General features: G+C 38.9%; 1 protein-coding gene across 4 annotated transcripts in view; it reads left to right on the plus strand.

Annotated features, from left to right (window-relative positions):
• The first annotated feature begins 1460 nt into the window (after positions 1–1460).
• The window catches only part of PLPP1 (phospholipid phosphatase 1), a 77939-nt gene continuing 53421 nt past the window's right edge, over positions 1461–25978 (plus strand). For 2 of the 4 annotated variants that reach the window (XM_081053736.1, XM_081053737.1), the window contains exon 1: positions 1588–1959. In XM_081053736.1, coding sequence (XP_080909862.1) covers positions 1902–1959 — 58 coding nt within the window. In that variant the 5' untranslated portion in view covers positions 1588–1901. Of the gene's footprint in view, positions 1960–25978 lie in introns of all 4 variants that reach the window. The other 2 variants (XM_081053735.1, XM_081053734.1) reach the window with 2 other exon arrangements.

Genomic DNA, 25978 nt, shown 5'->3' on the forward strand with positions numbered 1-25978 from the left:
CTGAGACCCTGCACGACAAATGGCGCAGCGAGCAGGGTCCCCTGCATGACAACAAGTTTATTTCAAAAGCTGTTTAAATAAAACACTGTCCCTAGACTATGCCTGGTACACAGACCCAGTAACTGTTTTTTTGAATGAATACCTAATATTTAGATATCACAAGTAATTTCAGTTTCTTGTGGCTTGCAATCTGGGGCCCTTTTAACTCTGGAAATAAATGAAGCCATAGAATAAACCATGGCACACGTCTCTCAGTATAAATTATTTAAAGCTTTTAAAAGATAATTAAGCAAAAGGTAAAATTCAAAATTCATGTTTCTTTCAAAGAAAAACATGCTTTTTAAAATACTTTTTTTTTGCTTTTTGTGTGGGATCTCTTGGTGCTGTATCTTCAGACTTCCCAAGGGTAATGTTATCTATTGATTTTAGGGCTATTTCAAGAAAAGTCTTAGAAATAGTAGGTAGAGTTTTCAATTTGCATCTTACATATTTGCATAAGAAGATACAAGGAGGAAAGATACTAATTGTTGACATCTGTGGCGGGTTCAACCTTTTGTAAAACACTTTCATATTATCTTTTCCAGGCGTTACCACTTCCTGACTATAACATAGAGCAGGCATTATCAACATCCCAATTTTAGATTAGGAAAGTGAGATTCTTAAATCTTCGCTAGGGTCCTCCTGGAATCAGGGGTGAGAGGATTGCTCAACTGCTGTTAAATAAAAAATTTTGACACCTGTTAAAATGGTGAAGACTTTATTCAACACTCGTGCAATAGGAGAAACTGCTCAACTCTGAAGACAGCAAATACAATCAAAAAACAAGCAAAATGAGGGGGGTCAATGGATAGAAACTTAGTAAGAGGAAACATTAAGATTAGGGGGCTTCTTGCTAAAGGCAGGCCATGGACTTACATATTACAGGTGGGGGATAAAAAATCTGATCACAGATCAAAGGTAATCAAACACCAAGGATGGGGGATAATTTAGCAGAGTTCACGCTATTACTGGGTTCAGCCACGCTAAACTTGGAGGCCCAGGTAAGCGGAGGGCTCAGAGGAGCCCTACTAAAGTTTGGGTAAGAAGAGGGTCTTTGTCATTGCCTACCCCACAACTCTCTATTACCTAACCCCTAAGGATAAGAGAAAGGCTGGCAGGCAGCTGCAGCTCTGGGACCTTGGGGCGGGGGCCTAGCTGTCCCTCTAAGGTGGCAAAGACCGGCGGCGGGCGCTAACCAGGCCGCATTCTGCTACCATCAGAGGTGCGCGGGCCCAAGCCTCGCGCCCGGAACCGCACCGAACCCCTGCGTTCCACCGGCCGCTAGGCGTCCCACTGCAGGGGGGAGGCTCCGCAGGCCGGTCGGGGAGGAGCCTGCGGCGCTGATTGGCTGGAACGCCCGGGCGTGGGCTTCTCCGCCTGGTGCCGCCCTGTCGCCGCTGACTGGTCGCCCCGCCCCTGCCGTTCTCCCTCGGCGTGTGAGGCCGCGCGCTGGCGGGTCCCGCGCTGCCCGGCGGGAGGGGCGGAGCCCGCGTCCCTCCTCCTCACCGGTCCGCATCCTTAAAGCACGAGTCCCGACGCCCCGCCTGTTGGAGCGGGGGCCGGGATACGGCCAGCGAACAGCCAGGGCAGGCCCGGCCTGACCGAGGAGGGCCCGAGGCCACGGAGCAGCCGCGGCTGATACGCCAGTGTCTCGGCCTCGACCGAGAGGTTGCGGGACCTGCGAGGGGAGGGGTCCCGGGCGCCATTGCTGACCGTCAGGGCGCCGCCGGGTCCCTGTTCACCCTGGTCTGCTGTCCCCTGGCTGGGAGGAGCAGTAGGTCGGGGCCGTCGCCAGCCCCCGGCCGGGACCCGTGAATCTGGTGCCCGGTCTGCCGCCCGCGCAGGGCCGCCGGGCCGAGACCATGTTTGACAAGACGCGGCTGCCGTACGTGGCCCTCGATGTGCTCTGCCTGTTACTGGGTACGTTGTGTCGCCGGCCCGAGGGGCGTGCGCGCGCGAGCCCGGGGTGGTCCGCCCGTGGGTGCGGGCGTGTGTCCTCTGGGAGGGTTCTCACGCCCGGCCGCGGACAGGCGTGGGGGGTACGTGTGCCGGAGGCGTGCGCCTCTGCCGCGCGAGACGCGGGGGGCGGCTTCCGCAGCCCGGGAACCCCGCTTTGCAGCCCGCACCCTGGCTCCCGCGTGGCTGCTGCTGTCTGTCCGTGGCCCTCCGGTGCGCTCGCTGAACCCCTTCTGCTTGGGCGCTGCTCACGCCTCTGCGCTCCGTCCCCTGCTCCTGTCCTGTTTCCCGCTCCACTCCCCGCGAAGCAGGGTAGGGAAGCCTGGTCGCTGGCTGCTCAGGTTCAGCAGCGAAACCGGCGGTTTGGTTCACGCGGGGGTTCTCAGTAACAGGCGCCGGTGCCTGGTTTATCGTACTTGTGGGAAGCAGTTTAATTTTTCGTCCATAAAAGGCTAGAACGTTCCTAATTAGAAGGTGTTACCAGGTTGTAAATTGTCAGGTTGCAAGTGGGTGTGAGGATGCCAAGTTTCTGTCCGTAGGTCTGAAGAAGCTTGCTGTGTGTGTGTGTGTGTGTGTGTGTGTGTGTGTGTGTGTGCGCCCGTGTGTGCCCGCTCCAGACCTGCTGTTATCTTCTCTGCATAGACCTTGCCCTGGTGTAGCTTTCCCTCTCCTGTGACCACGCTCCAGGAGCACTAGACATTCTTTGGCTGCAGCAAATTTGGCGTTGTCTTCTTCCTGATTTGAAGAGTTCAGTTCTGGGGCTTCTGGTTGCCGGTTACTCCTTTCCTTTTCACGGGAAAGAACTGAAGTCATCTGGATAAGGGATAGGCGTTGGAAGGAGCAGCGTTCACCCTTTTAAATGTGTATTGTGTAGGGCAGTATGTTGTTATGGAAAAAAAACCCTCCCCCCACGAGACGGCCTGCTCCAAGTTTGGTTAGTCCTGCTCAGGTTTAAGTATCGAAGTAATGGTACTAGCAAGTTCTCAGCGTTGGAGATCTGAGACTTTCGCAGCATCCTAGATGCAGGTCTGCACAATGGCTTTTCAGCGATAGGAAATTCCCCTGGTTTTAATCCAGTATTCCACTCTTACGCCTCACACCTGACTGACTACTTAGGTGCTTGTAGTCTTCCTGAGTACTCATAAATTCTGTTACCTGTTATTTTTGAGGAAAAATCCCTTTTTGTTATTTATGAAACATTTTTATGTTTACTAAGACGCTTCCTGTATTGCTCCACAGTGAATTTTAGGAATTAAATTTAGGAAAAGGAAAAGCAATTTTAGAACACTTTTTATAGAAACACAATCGTTTCACATTTCAGGACATAATAATTACATTAACATATATTCAAATGTATTTATTTGCAGCAAAAAGTTTAACATTGGTAAACGTTAAGTTTTAAAATATATATGTGTATTTAATTTATTGGGGTGACAATTGTTAGTAAAATTACATAGATTTCAGGTGTACAATTCTGTATGACATCATCTATAAATCCCATTGTGTGTTCACCACCCAGAGTCAGTTCTCCTTCCCTCACCATATATTTGATCCCCCTTACCCTCATCTCCCACCCCACTTAAAATATAGTTTAATTTGTACTCAGTGTCGGTGGAACTTTGTTAAACTTCATTTATATTTTCATGAAGGGAGAGGAAAATGTTCAATCAGAAGTAATTTGGATAATTCTGATACATCGAATATTATCATGTCATTGCCATATAATGTATACTGTCAGAATTATGTATCAATTTCCTTCTTTCCTACCTTATGGGAGTTACTAATTTATAAACCAAACATCATGTTTTTACTTTGAGCCAAGCACTGTATTGCTTGATGAATGAAAATAATGCTCTGAGGTAGCTGAAGCTAATGTTATTAAACACAGGGACACATGGTAGCTCTACATTTTTTTTTTTAAATTTATGTAAAATGGAGGAACACTATATGCAGTAGTTTTAGAAATTATAGGTTCTTGTAGTCTATATTTTCAACATGATGCAAATGTCACATACATGATTGACCTATAGGAGTAATCTATTGCTGCATTGACCTGACAGTTGCAGGATGGCTCTCAAAAAGATAAAATTGTGCTTACGATTTTAAATGTCTTTGATGGTTTTGGAAAAAGCTTGTTTTGGGGATTTATGCATTAAGTATGTTTTAGGAAAAGATTCCCAATCTATTTGAAACACATTTTATCTGTTTTTGTATTACTAAGTTACCTTTAAAGTAATTCAGTATATTGTCAAGATAAGCCCAGAATTCCCTTTTCCTAAATAGAAAATGAAGTACTGACTTACTTTAATTTGATATATAAGATGACACTAATTTTAACAATATCAACTCTTTATTACAAGCAACAATGAAGGAGAACAGTGGTGCAAGAGATAAAACACTTTCTTGCTGAGTTTTGGAAAGACAATATATTTTTATAGCAAAGGCACCTTTCTAGTGGAGCCTAAAGTTCATTTTCAGTTTGTGTTTTATTCACCTTACTGGCAGCAGGAGATTGGCAGCCTAAAGTCATGTAACTTGAAGAGGGTTATGAACTTGGCATTAACTTTTTTCTTTTTCTTTGGAGAACCTACAGGTAACAGTTGATTGTACCAACACAAAGATGAGTAAGCACTTCATAAGTACAGGGTTATGTGAAAATGATTCATAATTATAATGTGAATGTGTTCCAGGTTCTGGTAATGACCACCCCACATCATACAGTGTATCCATTTTAATAGGACAATGTTATGTGATTGTGTTACATGGCTACTTTATAATTTTACAAAGGGTGATGCTGGTTGAAGTGATGATTAAACATGCCCTGTGTGTGTGTGTGTGTGTGTGTGTGCGTGTGTGTGCATGTACGTGTGTGTACACACGTACGTGCGCCAATGCAAGCACTCCTATCCCTAAGTCAACATTACCTTATTGTGAAACGTGAATTCCTCTATCTGATATACCCAAATTATTAGTTCTTCCAGTAGATCTGGGAAATTCTTGGAAAAAGAGTGAGAATTTTGAGAGATGATGTGTATTTGATTCCTTTCTGAAATAGAGCATAGTCTTGCTATTTTTCTCTGGCTGTTTTGATGATGAGCTCTATGATTGTAGGCAAGGCCATAAACATCATCTGAGCACACAAGAAAAGCTGCTTTACAGAGAATGATAGTGGGCTGGTATGAAAGGAACTGTGTGTTTTGTCCAATATGTGAAACCATGTCCTCAATAAAACTTAAAACTTAATTAGGGTTTAACTGTTGAGGGTCATTCCAGATTGTTTCCCCCATGGCTTTAGGCTGCCAGTTAATAGACACTGAGTCCATTGATTGATTCAGTGCACATTGAGTGAAGGCTAACTCCGTGCCAGGACCATGTTAGGTGCTAGGGAGACCAAGATGAATAAGACAGTGCCTGCCCTAAGGGAGTTCAGGGTCTAATGAGGGAGAAACCAATAAACAAGAGGTTCCAATGCATCATGATAAGTATAATAATGGAGGTTTGGAATTGGTGCCCTTTGAGTATAGAGAAGGGAGTTGTCTTAGATATGAATCATTATAGATAAATGGGTTGTCTGTTCACTCTTAGAGATGCAGAAATGACAAAAGTTACCTGAATTACTTTTAGAATCTCTTTTTCCCTTTCCCAAATTGATACGGGGAAATTCAAGTAAGAAATTCAAGTAAGTCCTGTGTTTATGACTTCTGCAGGCAGTCCCACAACATCCAGGAGATTGAGCTGGAACTGGCAAACCTTTTTATGTGTCTGTGTTTTGCTGGGTGGCATTAAGAATACTTTTCTGTGTTTCGTATTCCTCTTTTGCCCCACCAGGTCTTTTCTCCACCCTACTCTGTGCTCTGGGACTGGATCAACTGAGCTCTTGCTTTCTTGGTTTCTGGTTGGCTTTGGCCAATGGGACATCAGCAGGAGGCCTGGAAGAGCCAGATCCCTCCTGTAGAATTTGTGTTGCTAGAGCTGTTCTGTGTCTTGTGAGTAGGTCACAGCTTCTATTCAGTGGCCCTCTCTGCCAGCCAGCTACAGTTACAGATCTTTCTGGGTTCTTGGTAACTTTTGTCCCTTTTAGGCGTAGAGGTGCTAATGGCTCCCTGATATTACTAGCCTGGGAGTATTTCACCTCCCTTGCTGCTTTCCCTAAACTCTGCCTATACTTTTGAAGATGGCTCCTTCACTAAATTTTCTTGAATACCTTATTTGAGTGTCCGGCTTTTTTGCCTCACCACTACTGATAATATCAGATCTGAGGTAGCTTCTGTTTCTGGACCTGACTCCAATTACAACTGCCCATAATAGCAGGTGCAAACAGGAGCTCATGGCCCCAACATTGGCTTTCTTGGAATGAAAGGGGTCATATTTTCCTCAGCATGCTCCAAATGTGGTATCACCATTATGCTAAATAAAAGACAATAGATTTAGAGTAAAATCTGGCAGCAAAACACTTGGGCAGCCAATACGAGGTGGTTGTGGACTATCTGTTACTTATTATTCTTCCTCAGTGATTATCACCATAATGCTGACATCACTGTGCCCTGAAGTATTGTCCCGGAGGAGTGGTCCCTTTCCTAACCCTCGATGTGTGCTCCTTTCTCCTGGGAAAAAAACCCAAGTATTTAGTGAAAAAAAAAAAACACCCCAAGTATTCTCGCTTGCTAAATAGTCTCCAACATTTTGTACCTTCCCTTTTCTCCTAACATTCATTTGTTCATTCATTCATTATGGAGTACATATTTGTTTAATATCTGGTAAGTGCTGGGCATTGTGTTAAGTAATGAAGATAAAAATCGGTAAATAAGTACAGATGGTCCCCTACTTAAAGGGTTGCTTCGACTTAACGATTTTTTTTTTGTCTTTTCACTGGTGTGAAAGCTATACAATTTCAGTAGAAACCATACTTTGAATTTTGAGTTTTGATCCTTTATCAGGCTAGTGATGTGTGGCGTGATACTCTCTCGTGATGCTGGGCAGTGCAGGCCTAGTGATCACGAGGGTAAACAGTGGCTGCTCCACAGTGTGCTGTGTTGCCAGTGGTTTTTGGATATTGTGTTTCATGTTTTTGCTGCGTCCCATCACATCTACAAAACACCCATCTGTGTCTCCTGCTCTGGTGAGAAGAAGGAGAAGAACGCAAAATTCAAGATAATTGGTCAGCTCTAGGTTAATTTAAGTGTTCTGAGCACATTGAAGATAGGCTAGGCGAAGCTATGATTTTCGGTAAGTTATGTGTATTAAATGCATTTTTGACTTAAGACGTTTTCAACTTACGATGGATTTTTGGGGACTTAACCCCCAGCATAAGTGGAGGAGTATCTGTAACTAGATAAACAAATAGCACATAATACTCATCCTGATGACTTGCTGTTTCAACTTCTATTAAATTCTAATAAGCAAACTTCTTTTGCTTCTGATGAAGGTTGACTCTGTTTTATATAACTTTTCTCTTTCCTTCTAGCCACAGAAAAAGGGAAGGAGTCTTAAGAAATGAACAAAAATTTGTCCATCTGGCATATTGTTGGGTCAGACTGGAGTCCTATGGCAGGGCTTTTTTTCTACCTTTAAATAGCCAATTTGGAACAAAAACAGAGACCTGGAGGAAATTGCTACTGTTTTGCTGTCTGTAGTTGATTTTATACAGTTGAGTTTTAACTTAAATTTACTTTGCTTGTAATAGAGATGGAAATGTTCAGAGAACATTCCCCTCTATAGGTTTTATGAACTGTAAATTCTTCCTATATGTTCTCTTTGAATTACATCCTTTTGGAAACTCATGGATGTGGTATGAATCTTAATTTTTTTTTTATTTAGTCATTTTTGACTGAGCTCTACCAAAATTTCCTATATGTTACTCAGCTTAGGGAATTATTCTGATTCTTTTGGATAAAAAATTCAAGTTTAAATTGTAACTGTTGGGGTGGCTCAGTTGGTTAGAGAGCGAGCTCTGAACAATGGGGTTACCGGTTCAATTCCCACATGGGCCAGTGAGCTGCGCCCTCCACAACTAGATTGAAGACAATGAGCTGCCGCTAAGCTTATGGAAGGGCGGCTGGATGGCTCAGTTGGTTAGAGCGAGCTCCCAATAACAAGTTTGCTGGTTCAATTCCCGCATGGGATGGTGGGCTACGCCCCCTGCAACTAAAGATTAAATGGTGACTAACTTGGAGCTGAGCTGCGCCGCGCCCTCCATAACTAGATTGAAGGACAACGACTTGGAGCTGATGGGCTCTGGAAAAACACAGTCCCCAAATATTTCCTGATAAAATTTATTTTTAAAAAAATCGTTACTACTAACAATTGTCACCCCAATAAATTTAATAAAAAAAAAATCGTTACTGTTTATCGTACTGGAAAAGACAGAGCTGTAGAAAATCACTAAACTCCAAGATTTTAAGTGAAGCAGTTAGCGTGTAGTTTCAGGTTTATGGAAAGGAATTTGGAATGTTAATTGTCTCCTTCCTCCAAATTTAGATGACTTAATCAGCATTTCGGTTAGAAATATACAGTCCTGATAATAAGCTAGTTAAGGATTATATAGACGTCTTGTCTCTCTTATTTTATTTTCATAAAACCATTCATCATTCAGATATTATGAACAGTGGTTATTTCTTCTGTCTCTTCTTCTCTAGTTATCTTGTTTTTCATTTTCACTCCTCCCCTTCCCCGCCCACCTCCTGTCTTCCTCCTGCTTTCCTTCTTCCCTTCAACCTTCTTGCTATCTAGGTTTTTTTTAGCTCAGATGGCTCAGAGTTGTTTTTTAATTTAACTGAAACTAGTCTAACATTAGGGATGACTTATTCTTTGTAAACTATAAATTTTTCTTTAAAACATTAGAGAGACAGTGTAGTTTAGTGATGGACCCTGGATCTAAACTGCCTAGATCACATTCCAACCCCTTGTGTGACCTTGGGCAAGTTTCTTCTTTGTACTTCAGTTTCCTCAACTGTATAATGACGTAAGTACCTACCTCATAGAGTTGTTGTGAGGCATAAATGAATCAATATGTGAAGGGCTTAGAGCAGTGTCTTGCACTTAATATTCATGATATATGTTTGTCAAAATCCTCTATAATCCTACCAACTATAACAATAATTGTTTTAGTCAAAATAACATCAACTAGTGTTGTACTAGAGGACGAAACACAAACTTTGAAACAGTATCCATGAATACTCTTGGAATGTCTCTGAAGTTTACAGAGGCTCTTGAAATAATAATGTTTTATCAATCATGTATAAAGACCACATATATGATACCTAGCAGTGGTAATCCCAGCTGTGGTGTAAATTGACCTATGGTAGAGCATAATTAAACAAATGGAAGAACTGTTGAGACAGTGGTAATTCCTGAATTTCAACTTCCTCAAGAAAATGGAGTTAACTGCACTCTAGTCACTGTCACTACTTTTATTGCCCAGGCCTTGGAAATTGTCATTCCTATGTAAAATGTAGGCTTAATATTCCTAAAAATTTTGAATGACCTTAATTGTACACCCTCATTTGTACAAATTCTGTTATATTAATTCCTCTCTGCAATTAAGCAAGCAGCAAAGAAAAAAACTATTGTGTAAGACTTGTCCATACTGTCTCCCTCTTACCCTTATTTTTTTCAGTCAGGTATTTATTTTGATGTATGCTAACCTAAAATTGTTTTTTTTTAAATGTTGTGTGAGCACAATGTTAAGTTTTAAAAATATTTGACTGCTTCATCTTTCATTTGTTTATTTATTGAGTACCTATTATGTCCTTAGTACAATGCTCGGAGCTATAGATACCACTGTGATAAAGATAAGGTCTCTATACTAATATGTAAGACAATTACAGATATCTGTAAATGTCATGAAAGAATGAAAGCAAAGTTAGAAGAGAGTGAGACCTCATAGGGCAGAAACCTCATGGAAGGCTTCTCTGAGGAGGGGATACTGAATTGAGATTTAAGGATGAAAATAAGTTGGCCAGAAGGAGCTGAAAGAAGATGATTCAAGGTACAGGGAAGAGCAGGTGTTGAGGGCCCATGGGGCAAAGGGCATTTTGTCGCAGAAAAGAGGCCAGCGTGGCTGGAATCTGGTGTGCATCAATGCTGTTCTTAACAATGAATTTTGTAACTCATTTCTAAATGTCGGTGAGTAATGATAGTAACTGACATTGATTTAGTGCTCACTAGGCCCTGTGCAGACTGTGAGGTCTCTAATCAGCTTGCTCAGGAGGGTAGCATGGTCCTATCCATTCTGTAGATGATGGAACTGAAGTCTAGAATAGTTGGAAACTCTCCCAGTGGAACCCATGTGAGAAGTGGTATGGTCAGGAAGTGGGAAATGCATTTTTGAGGATTATAACTTCTGAATGCAGATTGGTCTAGATTTGGGAAAGATGGTAGTAAATGGAGAGGGTGAGGAAGGAGGGGTTGGGGGAATTAATTGGCTATAAAAGCAATGATTATTTTAGGTGTTCTAAATGTTTTATGACTTTCATTCTACGTGATGTGGCTTCAGAGTCAGTTTCTGCTTGCTGTATTTTGAGCATGTGTCTGCTCTCTAAAGAAGACACTTTAATTTCTTAAAACTTCAACTCCTAATAACTGCTCAGAGTTGGTCAGAAGGGTATACCATACTGGAAGATGTAACTAATTTGTCCTTTTCAGACTTTTTCTTCAAATAGCATTATTGTAGGCATTCCTACAGTGGAAAGGAAGTTCTTCACTGTATTTCACGTGAATCATGTATATAGAGTTCAGAGTCAACTTTAGTAACTTATTCCAGCAGATATAGTTAACTAAACCTTGTGGTTTAGTTCTCAGTTGTCACTGTTTGGAAATGTTTCCTGAGTCTTTTTCAGGGTGGGGTTCCCAGGAAAATGACATATAGGAAATGTGTAGCGGATGAGCTCTTGAGTTAATTGGCAGCTTGTTGAGCCAGGTTCTGCCTTGCCTTTTGGTTCATTTACGTCAGCAGTAAGAAAGGTGGATTGGCTGCCTAGGTGTTTGAGAGGTAAATGAGAAGAGAAGAAAATCATTATTTATTGAATGCCTAAATGAGCGTTTGGTAAATGTCTTCCATAAACTCTTGCAATCATCACAAAATTCTGTGAGGTAGTAGCCTCATTTTATGCTCTAGCACTGGGTATGCAAAAATTGGTGGAAAAATAAAACCCATGCATATCAAATAGCTTCTTGCTTGCCGTGGAAGACAGAATCAATAAGAAACAATGAGAACACTGTATGGCAAGTTGAGTGCCTGATATGTTGTAGCACTGAGCTTGCTAAGAGTGGGTGAGATAGGGTCTCCATCCTCAAGAGGTACACAGCCTTACAAGGGGAGATAGGCAGGTATTTTAATGAAATCTATATATATATATTTCAAAAGAATTTCTCCTGAGACCATTGCTTTTACTTTCCAGCAGAGATAATGTAAACATTTGGGAACATTACTTTTGTCTAGTGCGAAATTCTGGAAATAAATCCTTAGGTAGTTCAGAATACATCTATATTACTAGGTGAAAACACTGTAATGAGAGTGCTTAGAAAGTGGGTAGCGAACTGTGGGCATTCATATATTTGTCACATGAATGAATGATTAGGCAATATACTTGAGTGAGCCACTCGTCTGGCGTTTGAGTTCTAGCTCCATCTATTGCTTCTCACTGTATGACATTGATGGGGTAGGTTGCTTTAACGCTGTCTGAGTTTCCTCATCTAATGAACAGAAAGATCATGCTAATAGTGTCTTCCTCATAGTAATGTGAAATTAGATGAGCTAATGTATGAGACAGTGTATGTGAAGTGTGTAGCATAATCCTCGCTGGTGCTGTTATTATCATTATTAAGCTAATAAATCAAATTGGTACCACTGACCCAGTCTGTTATTTAAGTTTGATATCATATGCTGGTTACTTTTCTTTTGGAACATTATTTAATATAATTCTGTCTTCCATTTAAACAGCATTGAAATTGGAACCTGGTTCATATTTCAGTTTTTAGTGCCCAGATCACTATAAGAAATGTTTTGATTACTTCTAACCCATTTCTTTCTGGAATCAGATACCACAGTCAGATCTTCTGATTTGACTTGTAGGTGAGCGATATTCCCACAGCTCTCAGGCAGAGTGCCCAAATGAACATTCATGATTAGAGAGAGAACAACAAACTAAAAATAGGAGTAGACAAAGAGGTGTGGGGTGTGGTTGGCATGGTTTGGGTAGTCATAACTTCTTTTAGTACTCAGCTCTTAAAACATGACGGTTTTATTTCTTAAATATAATAAACTGGTCAAGAGCTAACTTGCAGTACAGGTTGAAGGAGCTAAACCTAACCAGTTCTCATCATAACTTCTTTTGATCAATAAGGGTTTGTCGTTTCTTCTTTCCATAGAATTTAAGAAATAGATGTGTAGAGGGGACACACCTCTCTGCAATGTTTTGTGATAGTTCTAGTTTTAGGTACTGTTTCCTCGAAAATAAGACCCAGTTTTATATTAAGGTTTGCTCCAAAAGACGCATTAGGGCTTCTGTTCAGGGGATGTCATCCTGAAAAATCATGCTAGGGCTCATTTTCAGGTTAGGTCTTATTTTCGGGGAAACATGGTAACTGTCTTCTTCATAGAGGCAGTTTGTTAAATAAATAACTAAATTTAATTAAAATGTATACTTTTATAATATATATCATGCTAATAGTGTCTTCCTCATAGTAACGTGAAATTGGATGAGCTAATGTATGAGACAGTGTCTTGGGAGGTGTTTGAGAGGTAAATGAGAAGCGAAGAAAACCATCATTTATTGAATGCCTAAATGAGCGTTTGGTAAATGTCTTCCATAAACTCTTGCAATCATCACAAAACTCGGTGAGGTAGTAGCCTCATTTTATGCTCTAGCACTGGGTATGCAAAAATTGGTGGAAAAATAAAACCCATGCATATCAAATAGCTTCTTGCTTGCCGTGGAAGACAGAATCATAAGAAACATGTATATTTTTAAAACTATTTTTCAAAAACACTTTTTCAAATGACATCCGATTTGATTTGGAAAATCAAGTTATGCAGCATAGCAGAAACAAGTGACGTTTGTTGTCTTTTACTTTTTTTCAAACAGCATGGGTGAAAGAAAGGAATTTTATATGTGCTCCTTTCTAAATATTGTCTCTGTGTAACCCAATGGCTCAATTAGAGAAAAAGTTTCTTAAATTGTGATGTTATCAAAACTTGTTAGGCAGGTTATGGGTAATACTCAACTTTATAGCTAGTGTTGGATATCTACATTAATATTAACTTCCACAATATGAGTGAGAATCTAAGTGCTGCCATGGAATGTAGTCTAATTACTAACCAAATACAATAACAAATAAGTAAGTTATCTTTTATGAAGATAAGTTTTGGCATAGACCTTCCCCCTTGCTTAGGATTTGATGCTGTGAATGATTTTTCGGTGAACGTCAGTGTGCTTGTGTAACTTTATTTAAAGGGTTCAAAATGTGGTCTAGTAGTGAAAGCAGTTGGCTTGGAAGGCAAATTCTGGTCTTGCTTCTACTCTCTCTGATCACATGGGCAAGATCGCATTGGGTGCTTCATTCAGTCACATGGAAATTATAATGAGAATGGCATCCGCCTTGCATATCTCTTAGGATCATAGTGGTAAGCAAACCTCTCTTATTAAGGAGAGTCAGTGGCTGCAGAATGTATTGCAGCAGTTGATATCAGTGGACTCAGGTAGGAAGACAAATTGCACGTGTTATACAAGGGGTATTTTGAGGAACTGCAGGAGACTTATAGGACCTTAATTGTAAATCTAGCCTGGCTGAGAATGGGGTGAGTGTTGTCAGTAGAAAATATGAAGAAGCTGAAGACTAATTGAAATATTTAGGAAGTAATGATACAGAAAAAATGGGCCCTGATACAAAGTAACGTAGGCCCCTGCTTGAGTTTCTTTTTTTTGGCCATATACAGGTGCACAGCCTTATCAGTGACCAAGTGGCTCATGAAATCTTGCAACTAGTTCCAAAGCAAAACATAATTTGGTCAAACTCACTGAAATTCCAGCAAAGGGAGATTTTCATTTTTTAAAAAAGATAAAGGTTAATGTTCATCTGTCATTTAACTAAATAAAAAAAAAAGAAAGAAAAGTGAAAAAGAAAGAAACCTTGTATGTTGAATATCAGGAGACTGTCAAAGTCTGTCAGATTCTTTTGGCAAGTATCTTACACATCAGGGAAATCTCTTCTAACATTGCAATCTGCTTGTGCTATATTCTGTTCCAGTGACCTGCAGAATAATACATAGGAGAGAGATGTTTGAAGTAGAGTAATTACATTATCTACTTCAGTACTAGTCTTGCAGTTCATTAGCCAAGTAATGATTGGAATGGTGAGACTTCATCTTACTGTGGAGCTGTAGCTGGCAGAATGATTTATCACTGTGCAGGGCGTTGGAATATAGGTATTATTGAACAGTTAAGGAATTTTATCTACCCTATAGCCATGGAAACATATTTTATCTACCCTATAGCCATCTACCCTATAGCCATGGAAACATGTACATATACAATTAGAAGTATATGTACCGGAATTAAAATACCATGGCCAAAGTTGTAGAAAAGTCTTGACAAAATTGGGTCTTATTTAAGAGCCATATTTTTTGTTTGCTAATAATTTAAAACTTATGTTTAAAAGCATGGAGCTATTCAGTAGCTCAGTGACAGAAATTCAGTAAACTGAAATGTTAACTCAGGTGAACCTCTATACCCAAAGACCCTGATGAATTTCTTCTGATAAAAAAGAGAGGTGAAGAGGAGAGTGAGGAAAAGGAAGCTACAAAACAGAAAGAAGTAAATATTGCGTCTCTTTTTGGTCTGGTTTTGCCTTCGAAGAGGAGCTCAGGAGAGGAGGACGTTCCTTTGAGAGGAAGAAGGATGGCAGGATTAATCATGAGGATGTGCTTCACGAGGCCTGAGGTCGCGGCCCTGTAAACAGATTGTGGTGGAGATTCTGATTTCCAGTGGGCCACATCTACAGGGCACACTTCTAATGATTCACATTTCCTGAAGTAAGGCATTTGTCCTTCAGGTTGGACAATTAATGAACTCAACCTCCTCTATTTAGAATTTACTAGGGAAAAAGGGCAGATCGCTGGAAAAACTTTGTGATAGTTCTCCTTATTTCACGTCCTCAGACTCTTCGTGAATAAGAATGAAATGTTGAGATTGGGAGACAGCTTGACTTAGTCGAATATTTTGTAAGTTACAATTGTAAAAGCAGAGGTGTTTGAAAATTTGAACGGTCAGATATATCAAATAGAATTGTGGCACAAATATAGTATATAGGGGCTAGACGTAGACATGTTGTAGTGAGTTATTTGAATATATTCAGGAGAAAGTGTTTATGTACTAGGAGATAAAGACGTTAATATTTTCTATTAAAAGGGTGTGAATGAGTTCTTTTTGAGTGGGCTAACATCATATCTATGCACATCATAATTACCCAAATAAGAGGGAAACAGAATGGCGGGTGAGTCTTACTTTGCAGTGTCAACAGAACTTTATTAAAATATTTTGTATTTTCTCAAGATATGAAATAAATTTGTTTTTACTAATGTATAAAAGTTTTACAGGATTCTTTCGTATTCATGAGATGCATTAAGTTAAGAGTATGGACACTGGAAACATACTCGTACAGGTTTGAATTTGAATTCTAGTTCTTTAACCTACCATTAGGGTAGATCAGCTAAGTTTACAACTTCAGTTTTTTTAAACTAAAAAGGGCTTGGTCTCCATCTATATATTTTCTTTAGCATACGGCCCAGTGTCCACTACATAATAGGCATTTGTTTATTCCACAAATACTAGTTCCTTACATATTGTGTGCCAGGCTTTGTTTAGTTAGTGAAGATGCAAATAAATACAAAAATGGAACAACAAGTGCTATGAAAGAGACATATGGGTATTATGAGATTTTATAATATAAAAAGGGTTCTGAATAAGGAGAATGGGTAGTGTTTTGAAGTGATGACTTTGGCATCAGGATAGAGTAATACATTGGAGCTGGAAAAGAATGAATTTAGGGAGATCAATTAGAAGGCTGTTGAAACGATCCAAATGAGATAATGAATGGTAGTGAGACCAAAGAGGTGGTAGAGATGGAGAAGAGTGGGTGGATTTGAGAGGCATCTCGGAAGTGAAATGGTCAGGTTTTGGTGACATATTGAATGTGGGGAGTCAAAGAGAGAGAATGTTAAGGATAGTTCTGAAAGTTCTGGCTTGTGTAATTGCATAGATGTTGGTTACTGTCAATTAATGAGCTGGGGAGCACTAGGAGAGAACCCAATTTGAAATAGAAAGGGGGATAGAGAAGAGATAGTGAGTTTGGTTTCGAACATGTATTTAAGGTACCTTTGCATTTTCCAAGAGGAAGTATCAAGTTTTCATTTGGATAAATGGGTCTAGATCTCAGAGGAGTGGTCTGACTTTTGGGAGTCATTGGCATATTCATGGTAATTGAAGTAATAAGAATTGATAAAATCTCAGGAAGAAGTTATAAAGTGAGAGGGAAAAAAGGTTTGGGAGTGAGCTTTGAAAAACACCAATATCTCAGATGGGTTGGAGGAAATGAAGAACACTGAGACTAGGAGGGAACATTTTAAAACCCAGGAGAATATTTCTGGAAAGTCAAGTGGAAACAATGACTCAAAGAGAGAATGGTAGCAAAGTCTATGTTCTCCTGAAAAAGTCAGGTAAAGATAATGTCTGGAAGGTGTTCATTGAATTTAGTTACACAAAAGTCATTCATGATAACCTTATGTAAGCCATTTCCAAATTGGAATGGGCTGAGAAGTGGGTATTTGGTGCAAAAATGGAAAGTATGGGTATTGGTAATTACTTTAAAAAGTTGAACTGAGAGGGAGAGTAGTAGCTTAAGGGGGCCTGAGGGAATTTCTTGAGAAGAGTCCAAGCACAGGCCAGCTGGGTCATTTCTGAGAATGGGAGGAAGATCTGTTAGGGGTATCAACTGAACCTCTGATGGGCTGGGATAATAGGTTGTCATGGTTTCCTGCGGTGTGCCGGATGGGGAAGAATGATCTGGCCAGATAAGTGGAATACCATTTTTAGATCAGTGGTATAAGAATAGTTGAACTCCGTTACAGAAAGAGCCCTCTTTGCTGAGAACAATGGATTACTTGATTCTGGTGTTTTCCCAAGTAACTGTTCCAAGTGTGATGTAGTCTAGGATTTGAAGCTGTAGACTTGGTTTCAAAATTCTCCTTTTCTCCATGTTCTTGCTTCAAGTCACACATGCTAAACTTCAGTTTCTTCTCTTGTATAATGGAGAGAATACTGCCTACTTCACGGATTTGTTAGGAATAAATGAGAATCTATGTAAATAAAGCACTTGGTAGGCACTCAGCGGACATATGTCTGCCTTTTTTTCTTGTTTTTCCATGGTGGCTGCTGTTTATTGTGTAGTTTTAGTATTCGTTGTATGTTTGCCCTTAGCCTTAAAGGAATAATTTGTGGGAGTCCTTCCTTCTTCAACTTATCTTCTGTATAAAATAACTTGAGTGATACAAACATACATTTTTGGGAAAATAGATGTATGATTTGCTACTGCAATAATCATAGCCATTAAAAAAAGAAATTTACCAAACTTTTTTGGCTTGTGTGCCTTCAAAAAAAAGTGTGTATGTATTTTAAACAAAGCTTACTAATTTAGATATGCCACTTTGGTGACTTCCTGCCAGAGTAAGAGTTTTTATGTTTTTCTTCTGAGACACACCTTAGTATAACTTTATTTTAGTTTCTGGACCCTTGCCATTTGGCATAATTTCAGACTGACATGATGGATTTACATAAGAACTGTTAAGATTTAAAATACACAATACATTTTTTATTGGGGGAATGTAAACTGTTAAAAGCAGTTGAGGTCAGGTCTGGATTTTATTTAGTTGTTTATTTAAACATTTTTATTTGTAGTTTTGATTCTTGAATTATTTCCTATGTATATTTTGAACACTGAGATAACTAATTTTATACTAGAATGATAAAATCAAGGCAGTATGATTTCTTTTTTACAAGATCAGTTGCTAAAGCAGTCTCCTTAAAGGTTTTAAAATCTGCCTTCAACCACCATACACAACTTCTTAAGAGGCATTTATGTATTTACTTTTCTAGAAGGTGACTGCCCTAGAAATTTTATAAGGGCATTAGAGTTTGCCAGTTTTATTCAAGAATCAATATAATGGTAAACACACACTTGTTACTCTTTGGAATATAGGCCTCACTGCTGAGTGGGAGAAGTTATCTCTTGCCCAGCTACTAATAAGGGAGACTTTGTTGGTTAAGGGAGCTTTGTGGATGGGATTGCTGAGACTGGAAGTCTCATTGTGGGAAGTCTCATTGAGAAAAGTAACTTAACCAGGTGTTCTCCCCTGAATACAGGATGCTTTGTTTTATAAGCTTAAGTAATACTGAGATAAAACCCTACAGGTCATAATTTCTTCAAACTAAAGACTAAATAAACTCTGTAGAAACTATACTTCAAAGAGGAACCTTCACCTTAATTGACCATCCTATATCATCTTCTGAAGTTTGTTGGCTATTGATAAGCCTTTGAAGAAAGATAACTAAAATACATGTAGTTAATATTTGATGAAATGTTCCTCTGCATTTGTTTATGGATTTTCCAAGTTAAAAGTTACTTTTTTTCACTAGAGGAGCTTCTCATTTTTTGTTTCATAATATAGTTTATAATATATTTTACTATTTTGACTTTGGAAATATATGGTATTTCATTGTATGAATTTAGCATAATATACTTAATCCCCACTTTTAGACATTTGAGTCTTGGATATGGAATACTATTAGTAAGATCTATATTAGCTTTTCTCTTTAAAAATAATTATTTTGTGATTTCCAAATTTTCTAAATCTAACATGTAATAAATTGGTAAAATCTAAAAAGCCCAGAAAAGAAAACAAAAATCTCACCATCACCCACAGGTGTCCCCTTTTAAAATTTTGGTTATATATCTTTTTTTAATGTCTGTGAACTAATACTTAAAACAACAAGCACATCATGCTTTTAGAAAAAACAAATTGGAATATTGCTGCATATGCTCTTTAATTTTTAACATAGACTTCCACAAAGTTAATTTTAATGATTATGTGGTATTTTATTAATATTTGTATTTGGCATAATCCACTTTACTTTCATTTTTTAATATTTAGGTTATTTCCAGTTTTTTGTGCTGTAATTCTGTACACCACATCCTTGTAGAAACTTTGGAAAACCTTCTATCTCAGTGTGGCCTGGCCTTTTCTGCTTTCTTCGGTCTCTCTCTCAACATGTCCTTCTTTAACAATCACACCAGATCAGATGGACAAACTGTTCTTCAAACAATTTATTGACTATTAGGCAATGAACATACTTATGTCTGTTAATTCAGGGAACAAAGAGACACATAAACACATTTTATGTACTGGAGATAAAGTATTATAATATATGAATTAAATGTGCCAGATTTATGTATATATCAGGTCCATGGGGACTCAGAGGGCAGTGGTTGTGAAGGCAGTAGACAGCAGGAGAAAGATCAGGGAACAAGCATTTATTAAGCTCTTTCCATGTGCCAGGTGCTGTGTTAGGTACATTACTAAGCTCTTAGTTTACAGCAGTTCTGGGAGCTGCCTACATAGTATTTATTTGCATTCACCATAAGAGGAAACTGAGCTCAGATAGGTAAGTAATTTGCCCATTTACACTCAAGTAGTAACTGGGAGAATGCCAGAAGTCAAGCCAGTTAGGTGTATCTGACTCTAAAGCCCCACCTTTATCCAGGACCCCGCCCTGCCACACCAAAGGAAAGGTTCCAGGAGTCGCTGAGCAGTCTGGCCTGGCAAGTAGGCATTAGCTGGGTGGGGGGGGGGGTGGGGAGGTAGGGTCATTGTGTAGAGTGTGGCAAGAAGTTCGAAACAATTGAGGGGAGTAGAGAGGCGGGATGAGGCTTAAGCCAACAGTTAGTTCTTTTTAAATTTACTATGGTAAAATTCACTCTTTTGGGATCCAATTCTATGAATTTAGACGTGTAAACCACCACACAGCCAAGACGCAGAACTGGTCTGTTAGCCCCCAAAAGTCCCTCATTGTGCTCCCTTGTAGTCAACTCCTCCCTCCGTCCTCCACCTGTGACAACCACTGATCTAGTCTTCATCCTATGATGTCATATAAACGGAGTGTTATATAATGTAATGTAAATGGAATTATGCAGCATGTAGCCTTTTGAGTCGGGCCTCTTCACTTAGCATAATGCATTTCTAATTAAGCAATCATTAATGATGTACGAAATGTTACTGTACAATTTTGCTCTAGTTTTTTTTTGCCTCTTTCCAATGTGCTTATATCATCCCCAACTCTAGTTTCAGATAAACAATGTTTTTTGGCTAAGAAATTATTATAGTTATAGCTTCGAATACTAAAGAAGACCAAAACAGATTCCTAGTAAGAGCCCAGGAGAAAGTAAAATAGAAAAAACAAATCAGCTCTCTCTCCCCACACCCTATTTGGTCAGCCATTTCCTTGCCTTTTGCTTATAGAAATCCATCTGCATGGAAAGTTTGCTACTGATTGTGACCTTTGCTAGCTTGAAAAAGAAAGGGAACAGCTGTTACCCTGAGGGAGTGGAAGGAATTAATGTTGTTCCTGGCCAGTTGGCAGTGTGTGCCTTTCTGGGGCGGAAACAACAGGTGACCAACTTCTTGCTTTTTATTTTTGTTAGTATATAAATAGGCAAACTTGTTTTGTGTGCAGAAATCTCAAGAGTCCATAGTAAAAGAATCTGCCCTTATAGTCATTCTGGATTTTTTTTAAAGCTCTTTAAATATATACACATTTATTTTAAGTGTCTTAATGAACTAAGAGACTCCAAGGTTGAGGATATTATAGGTAATTATTGACAGAAAACCACAAAAAGTAAAAACCGTCTTTGGTAAATGTCACTTTTTTATATTCAAACTGCCTTTTTTCCCCCTTTTGTCCCAACTTAAACAAAACAAAAAAACCCAACAAGATAACTAAGTACTTTTTATAGTAAAACCATGTCAGCCACAGAGAGGTGGTGACTACAAGCCGGTGACCAGAATGTAGGTGTCTCTGGAAGCGGAGGGGGCACTGTTGTTTGAATTCCTGCCCCCGGATACTTGGCGTACCATTGCTGTGAATCACACTCAAATACAACAGCCCCCCCTTTTTCACGGGGCAGACATTCCAAGACTGAACCCTACGTATACTGTATTGTTTCCTACACATACCTACCTTTCACTTAATTTATAAATTAGGCACAGTAAGAGATTAACAACAAGAATAAATAGAGTAATTATAAGAGTATACTTAAATGTTATGTGAATGTGGTCTCTCTCTCTCTCAAAATATCATAATGTACTCACCCTTCTTCTTGTGATGGTGTGAGATGATACAATGCCTGTGTGACGAAATGAAGTGAGGTGGAGTTTTCCATTTGATATTTTTGGACCAAGGTTGAGCATGGGTAACTGAACCCTCAGGCAGTGAGGCCTCCTGTGCGGGGAGGGGACGACTGTATGCTTTGCTCTCCGCCCACCACTGACCTTCTCCAGGCTCCCGGCTAGGCTCTTCCCCATCTCCACCTCTGCCTTGCACAGGCTCACCAACTCCGTCCTTGCTCAAGAGCCAGGGTTGAGTTTTTCATTTCTTATTGAAACATATCCAGATTACTTCCTGGGAATCAAAAATTCTCATACTCTAGTTTTACTGTCCATGCATATTTCTCTTATTCCTCATTTCCTTCTACCCTACTGTACATGGATCATCCTGGGTTTTTGTTGTTGTTGTTTGCAATTTAATCGTCTGGCAACAGATTGATCTCAGTTATTCTTTAATTCATTTCTGATTTCATTTGCCACTGCAGTTGTTTTGAGTATTTTTTCCTACTCTATTGAAACTCCAGTTATCCCCTGCTCGTTTTTTTATTTAGCAAATGGTACTGTTTCCAACTTCGTTTAGAAGGATTTAGAGTCAGGTAAGTGTGTTTGAATCCTGGACGCCCCACTGCCTGTGAAGGCTGGTAGCCAGGATACAGCCGAATCTTCCCTTCCCCCACCCACAACCGTCTGTGGATCTCCCCAAGATCTCACAACGGCTGAAGTAGACCAGCTGGCGTTGGTTCTGAGTGGGCAGTGCTGGTGCAGCACTAGTTGTTAACTATTTTTAATTTCACCCTTATTGTATGTATGGCTTTAATTAAGTTACTTTTCCTCTCTGAGTCATCCTCTCATCTCTAGAGTGAGGATAATAATACCTGTTTTACAAGGTGACTCTTTGTTCGTCCATCACATATTTGTTGATGGCCTGTCTTATTCTAAGCACTGATTTAGGTGCTTGGGACATATCAGTGAACAAAACAAAAATATCTGTGCCTTCGTGAAGCTTGTGTTCTAGTATTGTGAAGACTAAATGAAAATTATTGTTACATGTTCAGTGTGGTGCCAGACATACACAGGTGCTCCCAGTGTGTTGGCTCTCTCTTCCCCTTTGCCATACTGTTCCCATCAGGGCCAAAGGAAAGGACGGAGCCAATATTAACAACTGGACTTGACCTCCCTATAGGGCCCAGGGCCTGACTGCATTGCATAGCAATCAAATGAAATAGGATGCTTTTTTTCTTTTATTTTTTTGTAAGAAACACTAGCTGACCCTTCTCTTGATGTTTTGGTTATCTACCAATGCTTATGTTTCCATTCATCTCCCTTGGATCTAGTGCTGTCATTCGTCCTTCTTCTCAAGTCCTCCTCCATACCCCCATTCTGTCACCTCAGCTTCCTATCATATTGTTTGCACTATAGACAAAAAGACAAAAAAAAAAAATTGTTACCCTTCTTTTGCTCTGTTTGTCCTTCAAGATATGCATGAAGTTCTCGCCTTCCTTCCTTTTTACCAGAAGATATTTTAAACTTTCTCTCCCCATTCACTCATTCACTCCTTAATTCTTTTCAGTCTCTTTCTTCTCACTCCAAGTGCTACAGTGTTATCAGGGTTCATCAGTGACCTCTTTTCTGTTCTTTTTCTACTCAGCTTCTCTATAAGCATGTTTTGGAAGGGCATCTTTCTCTGTAAGAGGCCTCTGTTATTATTAAGACCATACGAAGTCAGTGCGCTCATAGCCTCATTGACCTGGCTTCAAATCCTAATTCTGCAACCTAAGTGGTTTTGGGGAGGTTTCTTCATCTTCATCTTCAAAACGATGAAATAATATTTACCATTTAAAGTTATTGAAGGATTAGAAAGCTGCCAACACCTAACACACTGTCAGGATATATTGTGGGAGTTAAATAAAAAGTATCTCCCGTTACTGACATTTTAAAAAAGTGGACCTTCATTTTCCCTGACACTATTCTTTCATGTTCTCTATCCGACTTTCCTGATAGTTCATTCCTTATTAGTTGGCTTAGACATGAAACATTTGTCAAATGATCAGGAATCATAAACAGGAAGTAGTATTTGCATTTGATCTGTAAGGAAACTATTATATCTTACTTGCCAAATTTATTAGTTTCACTTAAGTTGATAAAATTTGAATAAATTTCGTACATCTAATGATCCTTTGTAAAGGAGGGGAAAGAAAACCCTTTCTGTTCAGAAATAACACATAGCTCCTGTCACTTAGCAGGAAGATTTTTCATGTGATTCTGGAAAGAATTTGCAACACCTGTTTCCAAAGAAAGCACGAAAAATATTACATTTTTTCCTCCAAAAATGTACTTTGTTCAAATTGAATTAGACACCAAATAAAGACCATTCCTTAAATTTGGAATGAATAGAACTTTCTAAAAATTGCTCAGGTAACACAAAGTAGTGAAGAGCCAAAAAAATTTTATTTACTTTTAACCTTAGACTGCTAAAAAGGGAAAATGAAAGGGTTTGTAGAAGCAAATTTCACAAAAGTAACTGTAGACTTACTTGGTAGACCCAAATATACATGTAGAAAAATGCACAAACATGGTTAAATTTACATATGCTAGAGTTTTTATTTTTTAAGGGAGAATATTTCTTACATATGGGTTTTGCCCATTACCTTTTTGTAAGACATCAGCTGCTAGAAGCAGTTCCCTCACTGTGTATTTTTCTTGTAAGTTTGCTGAGGTTTCACATTTCTCTGTCCTAGTTTGCAGCAAAGTATAGTTAAGACATTAGGATGGCTCAGTCAGCCCCATTGCAGCAGGTGGGATGTATCCTAGGTCCCACAGAGCAAGTCCACCTTCACCAAAAGAAGGAGATATACAGACCCTCTTAGGCTCGTGGAATCATGGACCGGAAGGGACCTAAGAGATAATATCATTCTTCTTTCTCATTTGTAGATGACAAAATTGAGACCCTGTATACTTTATGTTTTGATTTGTATTTTCATTGTAAGCACTGGTTCACAATAAAACTTATGTTTAGTCAAGTATTTCATAATTATTTCCTCTTAAGTTTCTAGAATCAAAATTAGTTTTGCTGTATATTAAGTATTAATACAGTTTAGAAATTTGATGGCGCTCAACTTGTTAGTTTATTTTTAGCCGCCCAAATCTGCACAATCGAGTACGTGAGCCTCTAGCTACATGTAGCTATTTAAGATGCGATGAATTAAAATGAAATAAAATTTAAAAATCAGTCCTTCTCACTAGCCACGTATCAAGTGCTCATTTGCACGTGTGGCCAGTGGCTACTGTATTGGACAGCACATTGTGTTCGGCATTCTTGTCTCACAGAAAATTTTACTGTACAACACAGCCCTAAATGAAATTATTTGCTTTCCTCCCTCCTCCGTCAGACTAATGCTGATTTATATTAATGTATAATCAGTTTTTGAGATTTTTAAAAAATAAACTTGAAAGGCTTGCTAAAATAATGTTCCTTTGCTTATTACATAATTAAAAAGACAGTGCTGCCCTTTTAGAATGATCTGCCTGATTGCCATGATTTTATAAGATTTTTCAAGAAGTGGTGATTAAAATAAATGTATTCATTATAGTTTGTATTCGACTGCCTCTGCTAAACTGGTGACCCTTAAGATTATTTCTACTCTCTATGTAATAAGCGTGTATTGGAAGGGCCTAAAATGTTATAACAACATTTCTAAGGTTAAACACACTGTTTTTTTCATATACTTTTGGAGATACTAGACACAGTTAAGATTTATCTATTTCATATGCGATAGATCATCAAAGCTCTCAAAAGTTACAAGAGAGGACAATCCCAAAAAGTGGTTATTTTACTGTAGGCCTACTTTGAAATCCTATCAATCAGGTATAAAAACTAAAGGATAATTTCTGTTATTTTGTTTTTTGTTTTAAACAAAATAGAAAAATAGTTTTTTTTCCTTTGCTGTGGTTTCAAACAATCTCTTTAACATAGGTAGGATATTTTTCAGGTAAGTTACGTGTATTGCATAATTTCAGGAAACACAACAAAAAACTTTTTCATTGTGATAAAGCATTTTTTAAAATTCAAAATTAATGATCTTGCTCATTTGTTTTATAAAATATTCAAACATGGAAATATATACAATAGGAAATGAGTTTTCTACCATCTCTGGAGATGACTACTTAAAAGTTGGTTATATATTTTTCTAGGCTTTCCAATGTATATTTAGACATAGACACAAATAATGTGTTTTTTATATAAGTGAAATTATACTAAATATAATGTTTTTACAGATTATTTTGCCTACTTAACAACATATTGAACATATTTCTTTGTATGTGTTGGTTCTCATTCTAATCCTATTGATTAGATTTAAAAAATCTTTTCCAGATTTTATGGTAGGAAATCTGAAGTATAAGTATGTTTTTGTTTGAAAGTGTAAATATGCTTTTATATGAAGATGATGATATACAATTGTAATGCAACCGCCTTAGCATGATGGTGACCCATATTAGGTGGTCAGTACATGTCAGTTTCCATTATTCTTGGACACATTTGAGAAGGGCCAT

Source organism: Rhinolophus hipposideros, assembly GCF_964194185.1.
Source record: "Rhinolophus hipposideros genome assembly, chromosome: 7".
Lineage (NCBI taxonomy): Eukaryota > Metazoa > Chordata > Mammalia > Chiroptera > Rhinolophidae > Rhinolophus > Rhinolophus hipposideros.